The sequence below is a fragment of the Lepus europaeus genome, chromosome 11 (genome assembly GCF_033115175.1).
Source record: "Lepus europaeus isolate LE1 chromosome 11, mLepTim1.pri, whole genome shotgun sequence".
Lineage (NCBI taxonomy): Eukaryota > Metazoa > Chordata > Mammalia > Lagomorpha > Leporidae > Lepus > Lepus europaeus.
The window spans coordinates 105,567,982-105,575,645 of NC_084837.1; the positions used below are offsets into that span (position 1 = coordinate 105,567,982).

Sequence of the window (7,664 nt, forward strand, 5' to 3'; positions counted from 1 at the left end):
GATAGGCACGGAGAGGTTAACTAGCCCAAAGGCACACAGCCAGTAAGAACAGTTACTTCAAGCCTCTGCAGTGTAGCTCCTGAGTCCACACTCTCAACGTCCAGTCACAACTGCTTCTCACAAAGCCTTTTCTTCACATGGATAACAAGAACATTACCCACCTCCTCTGCACTTCAAAATATCCACAGAAAAATAGAATTAAAAGATAAGTTTATTTGGGGGCAAAAACCCATGTGTAGTTTTTACATAATACGCATTTCCCACAAATTTTTGGAAGACCCTCAGATGAAGCATTTCACACACAGCAAGAGCTCAAAAAAGTTCATACTTTGCCTTGGTCATTCTGTACCCACTGATGCTCCTTGAAGGCAGTCTGTCTTGTCTTTGTGTCACTGTGCCTAGCACAGCGTCCAGTGGACAGCAGACCCAAAATAAACATTTTCTTCAGAGAAATATCTGTGATATCTAGAAATCCAAACATGGATAAGGGGCTGGCACTGTGGCGTAGTGGGTAAAACAAACACCTGCAACGCTGCCATCCCATTGGGCGCAGTTCAAGTCCTGGCTGCTCCACTTCTGATCCAGCTCCCTGCTAATAGCCAAGGAAAGCAGCAAAAGATGGCCCAAGTGCTTGGGTCCCTGCACCTCCCCACGTGGGAGTCCCGGAAGAAGCTCCCAGCTCTGGTCGTTGTGGTCATCTGGGAAGGGAACCAGCAGACGCAAGACCTTTCTCTCTCTCCCTCTGTTTGTAATTCTGCCTCTCAAATAAACAGATACATTAAAAAAAAAAAAAGCAGTATACAACACGTAAACCATCTGAAGCGCTGTCATAACGATGTAACGACACCGGGACAGTTCTTGACAGCAATACTGGGAAGAGGTCCGACGCAAGCAAACCAGGTTCTACATACACACCCAGAAGAAGGAACCTTTTCCAACGACGGAGGAATTACCACGCTATTCCCAGTCCCTTCTAACATCTAATCTGGCAGACCAAGGCAGGGGAAGGTCTACAGACTAAACCAGGAGACCTAAATTTCAAGATCCCAGGGCCGCCAACCTGAGACGGGGAGCGGCCACCTTACTGCTAAGGGCAAGCAGAGTTAGCTCCTCCAACTTCAAAGCATGGTCCGAGTCAAAGTCCGGGCAGCCCCGCAGGACCCAAAAAAGGGCTGCGACCGACCGAAAGCAGCCGAATGGCTTTTGTGGGGCCTGCAGCCGCCCTCCCGAGCGCCCCGGCAGCCGGATTAGCGGTGAACCGCTAACGCTCGTCTCCGGACTCCATCAGGAGTGGCTGGGCTGCGAGGCACCACGGGTCTGCCGGCGTTCGACGCCCCAATCAGTAGGAAGCCCCAGCTCCCGCTCGCGACGCGCCCCACGGTTTCCATCCCTCCGCCGGCTCCAGGGCAGGAACGGAAGGTGCACACACCGCTGCCCCAGGCAGGCCCCGCGGAGCCAGGGGGCTAAGCCCCGGGGGCACACAAAGCCGCCTCCGACGGCCGGCCCCTTAGCCAGGCAAGGCTCCCGGCTTCAGACCCTCTCGGGCCCGCGGCTCGGGGCCCTGGGGTCCGTCGGGGTCCCGCAGTGGCGGCGGCGAAGGGGACACGGGGAAGCTGAGGAAACAGAGGGCGGCCAACCTCACCTGCCTCTTGTTCATTCGCCGCACATCGTCCAGAAAGTCTAGAGACAGCATGGTGGGGACGGCTAGCGGGACACGGGCAGGAGAGAGGGCGCCAAGCGACCAGGGAGGGCGGAACGGCTGGAGCTCGGGCCGGGCTCACACTGGACAAGACCCCGCGGCGCTTGCACTTCCGCTTCCGGGGCGGGTGCCGCCGCGGCCCCGCCTCTTCGCTTCCAGAGCGGACAAAGCGACGCGCGAGCCGGCTGGTCCGGCCCCGGGCCTGGCCTCGCCGTTGCGGGCCTTCCTGCTCCGTGCAGGGCCTGCGGAGCTGCGACCCGAGCGCGCGTCCAGCGCCCGGACCCCGTGTCCCCCTCGCTCAGGCGGCGACCCGGGGTTAGATAGGCCCGCCGCCTCCGGAGGGCGGGCCCTCCGCACGGCCGGCCAGTGGGGAGCCGCCTGTCGGGTCTGGGCGGGCCCTCCGCACGGCCGGCCAGTGGGGAGCCCCCTTCTGGAGGGCGGGCCCTCCGCACGGCCGGCCAGTGGGGAGCCGCCTGTCGGGTCTGGGCGGGCCCTCCGCACGGCCGGCCAGTGGGGGAGCCGCCTGTCGGGTCTGGGCGGGCCCTCCGCACGGCCGGCCAGTGGGGAGCCGCCTGTCGGGTCTGGGCGGGCCCTCCGCACGGCCCCTGAGTGGCCGGCGCGTGCCCGAGCGCCCCGCGTGGGGGGCTGGGTGTGGCGCGGGACGTGTCGGCTGCCGGTTTGTTCTCGGGTCCGGCGCGCCGCGGAGCCGAGGATGGAGATGGTTCGCGTCAGGAGATGGACGCGAGAGGCTTTGGAAGCACTGGCCCTCCCCGGAGCTTGCTGTCCGGTCGGGGACACAATTGGAAGACAACCTGAGGACGCGTGTCGCCAGGAAGTGCCTTTCTCCCCGGGCTTTGCCTCCTTGAACTCCTGTGTCTTACCTCGGGCACCTGGGTGTGCCCCTCTTCTGGCCGCCTCCTGTCCCCTTGACGGAGAAACAGCGCCGGCCTTGGCGGTGCCGAGCTCTTAGTGCCCACCCCAGCCGGCAAGAACGCGAGCTGAATCTCTTGTGATTTCAGAGTAGTGGGCCTCTGCCAGTACCGGGAAGCCGAGTGGAAGGGAGACCGCAACGCTTTGTGCTATCTTTGCAGTTTTTAAAGTTGCAAATTATTTCATATATATGTATTATTTCATATATATGTATATATATATATGAAATCATTTCATATGTATATATGTTGGAGGATGGTTAGGATAAAAAAAATTTAACTTTGAGAAGAAATGGGGAAGCTGGCACTCTCATACACTGCTGGTGGAAATGGAAAATGGTGCGGCCACTTTGGAAAACAGCCTGAGAGTTCCTCAAAAGGTTCAACACAGTTACTGTATTAAATAGTTCTTCTCCAGGCATACATCCAAGGGAACTGGGAACTTGGGTCCAATAAAACCTGTGCCCAACGTTCCACATTGCCCATAATTGCCAGAAGTACAAATAAATGTCCACCAACTGATGGAGGCACAGACAACAACAAAAAAGTGTTTGTACAATGGAATATGACTTGGCAATAAAAAGGAATACTGCAGCAGGAGTTAACAATAAGTTAATAAGGGCTGCTGTTGTGACATAGTGGGGTAGGCCACCACCTGCAATGCTGGCATCGCATATGAGTGCTGGTCCGAGTACCAGTTTCTCCACTTCTGATCCAGCTCTCTGCTAATGCTCCTGGGAAAACAGCACAAGATGGACCAAGTGCTTGGATCCCTGCCACCCATGTAGGAGACCCAAATGAGGCTCTTGGCTCCTGGCTTCAGCCTGACCCAGCCCACTGTGGCCATTTGGTTAGTAAACCAGCATATGGAAGATTCCTCTGTCTCCCTCTCCCTCCCTCCCTCCCTTTCTCCCTTCATCTCTCTCTAACTCTGCCTTTCAAATAAATATCAGAAGAAGAAAAAAAAACAAGTTTAGTGAAAGAAGCCAGTCACAAAAGACCAAGTTATTACATGATTCCATTTTGTAAAATGTCCAAAATAGGCAAATCCATAGAGAAAAAGTAGTTTGTTCAGGGTTGAGAGAACCGGAGGAAAAGCAGAGTAACTGCTAATGGGTGTGGAGTTTCACTGGGGAGGAGGAGGATGGCAGTACTTGTACAACTCCGTGAACATACTAAAAACCATTGAATTATATACTTTAAATTAGTTGTATGGCATACAAACTATTCCCAATAAAACTGTTAGGAGAATAAATAGGAGAATAGGTATGCAGTAAGTACTTGATGAACTTAAAATGTGTGTGTGGGGCTATGATCTCCAATTGCTACCCCTAAGTGCCCAATGCTTAATGAGTTCACAAATGAATTCTTGGGGCAGGCATGGTGGCTGAACAGATTAAGCCACTGCTTGTGACGCCCTCATCCCATGTCAGAGTGCCAGTTGGAGGAAAGGCTTCCTGCACCCAGGAAGCTGCAAATGATGGCTCAAGTACTTGAGCTCCTGTTACCCATATGGGAAACCCAGTTGGAGTCCCTGGGTCCTGGCTTCCGCCTGGCCCAACTCTAGCTGTTTACAGCCATTTGAGGAGTGAACCAGCAGATGGAAGGGCTCTCCCCACCCCACACCACACCAGTTGCTTTGCCTTTCAAATAAATCTTTCAGAAAAATAGGTTCTTGATTTCTCCAAATTGGGAAGAAAATACATGCAAACTATGAAGAGTACATTTGCAGGGGCAGGGCCCTTATCCTCCTCTCTACTTCAGTTTCTATAACAGTGCCACACATGTGGCAGATACTCGATAAATCCTTATTAATAAATGCTGAGTGTGGGTTCTAATCTAAATTGTGACTAGAGCCCTTGACTCATGCTTGTTAATGTTGAACTCAAATCTGAAGATGAGTGTCAGCAACCACTTACATGAGCACGAGTCTCAATCCACCCCTTATAATATGAAGAAAGAGCCCTGTGGGTCCTCAGATGTGGGAAAAGTCAACTTTCTTGGACAGCTTGATAGGAAGCTTAAAAGGGGCCCTCAGAGTGGAGAGAACATTTGAGATATGTATGAAGTCCACTTGACATGTGGGTCAAGTTGGCAGGCAAAAGGATATACCAAAGTCAGAGAACTTTCAGGAATAAACATACAAAGGTAGGAAACTGGAAAATGTATTTGAATCATTCAGTTTGATTTTTCAACCTTATCCTACCTCATTAGCCTGACCTGCAGATTATCTTGCTTCCAAGGAGACTTGAGCAAGCCTACAAAATTACTTTTAGGATCCACACATTTCCTACCCATGTCTGTATCTAGGTCCTGCTGAAATCCACATTCTTTTTTTTTTTTTTTTTTTGAAGATTTATTTATTTATTTGAAAGGCAGATTTACACAGAGCAAGAAGGAGAGGCAGAGAGAGAAAGGTCTTCCATCCGCTGGTTCACTCCCCAATTGGCCACAACAACTGGAGCTGCACCGATCTGAAGCCAGGAGCCAGGAGTCAGGAGCTTTCTCTGGGTCTCCCACATGGGTACAGGGGCCCAAGACTTCTACTGCTTTCCCAGGCCATAGCAGAGAGCTGGATTGGAAGTGGAGCAGCCAGGACTTGAACCGGCACCCATATGGGATGCCAGCACTGCAGGTGGTGGCTTTACCTGCTACGTCAGGTGGTGGCTTTACCTGCTACGTCACAGCGCCAGCCCCCAAATCCACATTCTGAGGTTACTTATTTTTTTGTTTCTCTGTAAATTTTATTTATTTTTAAAGACTTGCTTATTCATTTTGAAAAGCAGAATGACTGAGAGAGAGGGAGAGACAGAGAGAAAGATCCTCCATCTGTTGGTTCACTCCTCAAATGCCCACAGTGGCCGACGTTAGCCCAGACGAAAGCCAGAGGCCTACAATTCTGTCCAGATCTCCCATGTGGGTGGGAGGGACCCAAGCATTTGGGGCATCATCTGCTGCTTCCTGCTTTCCCAGGCGCACTAACAGGGAGCTAGATCAGAAGCAGAGCAACCTGGACTCAAACTGGCACTTTGATATGGGATGCTGGCCTTGCAAGCAGCAGCTTAACCCCTGGTACCATCATGCCAGCCTGTGTACATTTAAATCATAAAAGACAAAGACAAGCAATTGAGCAATTCCACTTCTGGATACATATCTCAGAGAACTAAAAACAAGGTCTCAAGGAGATATTTATATGTCTGTATTAGTTTTGACTTACTACTACAATGACCAATGGCAGGCTACTTATAAGGAAAAAGGTTTATTTCACTCAGAGTTTTGTGGGTTCAAGGGCATGACACTGGCATTGGCTCAGCTGTGGTGGGGGCCCTCTTGACTGTGACACATCATGGCAGGTTCAGTGACAGGAGCACCTGTGGAATAAGGACTCACAATTCAGACAGGAAGTCAGAAAGTGATTGAGTGGGACCAGGGTCTGGCTTTAAAAAATAAAAGATTTGCTTTATTTGAATGGCAGTTACAGAGAGACGGAGAGATCTTTTACCTACTAGTTCACTCCAGAAATGGTCACAGCCACCAGGGCTGGGCCAGGCTAAAGCCAGGAGCCTGGAACTCCTGTTTTCCCAGGCACATCAACAGGTAACTGGAACAGAAGTGGAACAGCTAGGCCTTGGACCAGTGCACATGTGAGACTCGCTGTGCCACAGTGCTGGTTCAGGCTCCGGCTTTTATAGCAATTCTCTCAAGAGAACCAGAGTCCCACAAGAAATACCTTAACCCCTTTCCAGGGTATACACTTATGGACGGAGGACCTCCTACTAGTCACCACTTCCCAAAGGCTCGCACTGTCTCCCAGCATTGCCACCCTGGGAACCACGCTTCCAACGTATGAACCTTTGGGGGCCACTCACACCATAACCAAACCCTCGCCACACCCACATTCATAGCTGCACAACTCACAGTGCCTAAAGGTGGAAACAACCCAAGTGTCCAGCGTCAACAAAATATGGCTTAACATTAACATGTGGAATATTAGTCATAAAAAAGGTGGAAGAGGGGCCGGCACTGTGGCGCAGCTGGTTAACACGCTGGCCTGAAGTGCCGGCATCCCATATGGGCACCGGTTCTAGTCCCGGCAGCTCCTCTTCTGAGCCAGCTCTCTGCTATGGCCTGGGAAAGCAGTGGAGGATGGCCCAAGTGCTTGGGCCCCTGCACCTACGTGGGAGACCCGGAAGAAGCTCCTGGCTCCTGGCTTTGGGTCGGCACAGCTCAGGCCGTTGCAGCCATCTGGGGCGTGAACCAGTGGATGCAAGACCTTTTTCTCTGTCTCCACCTCTCTCTGTAATTCTGTCTTTCAAATAAATCAAATAAATCTTTAAAAAAAAAAAAAAAAAAAGGATGGAGGAGCTGGCGCTGAGGTTAAACTGCCGGCTTGCAATGCCGCATCCCATATCATAGCACTAGCTTCAGTTCCAGCTACTCTGCTTCCAATCTAGCTTCCTGCTAATGCACCTGGAAAAGAAACAGAGGATGGCTCAAGTACTTGGCCCCTGCCACCATGTGGGAGACCAGGATGGAGTTCCTAGCTCCTGGCTTCAGCCTGGTCCAGCCCTGGCCAATGCAGGCATTTGGGGAGTAAACCATCGGATGGAAGATCTTTCTGTCTGTCTCTCCTCTTTCTCTCTCTGTCACTCTGCCCTTCAAATAAATAAATCTCTTTAAAATTTTTTTCAAAAAAGGAAGCAAATCTTGACATGTGCTATAGACAAGCATGGATAAACCCTGAAGACTTTTTTGTCATGTGAAAAAAGCCAGTTACAAAAAGACAAATGAGGTTGAATTCCACCTACCTGAGATATATAATGTAGTCAAACTCAAAGAAACTGAAAGTCGACTGGTGGTTGCCAGAGGCTAGGATTTGATTTGTTGCTGATTCGTAGGTATAGTTCTGAATAATTGCTACAGATGGGTTGTACAACAATGTGACTATGCTTCACTTAACAAGGTAAATTTCAAGTAACAATGTATTTGGGTACAACCAAAGAAAATAAAAAGGTAGACATACACAGAGTAGAAGT

General features: G+C 51.1%; 1 protein-coding gene across 2 annotated transcripts in view; it reads right to left on the bottom strand.

Moving 5' to 3' along the window:
* Positions 1-1,983, bottom strand: part of SEC11A (SEC11 homolog A, signal peptidase complex subunit) — a 47,836-nt gene extending 45,853 nt beyond the window's left edge. The window contains exon 1 of one of the 2 annotated variants that reach the window (XM_062206297.1): positions 1,643-1,983. In XM_062206297.1, coding sequence (XP_062062281.1) covers positions 1,643-1,693 — 51 coding nt within the window. In that variant the 5' untranslated portion in view covers positions 1,694-1,983. The remainder of the gene's footprint in view (positions 1-1,642) is intronic. The other variant, XM_062206296.1, reaches the window with a different exon arrangement.
* Positions 1,984-7,664: the final 5,681 nt, after the last annotated feature.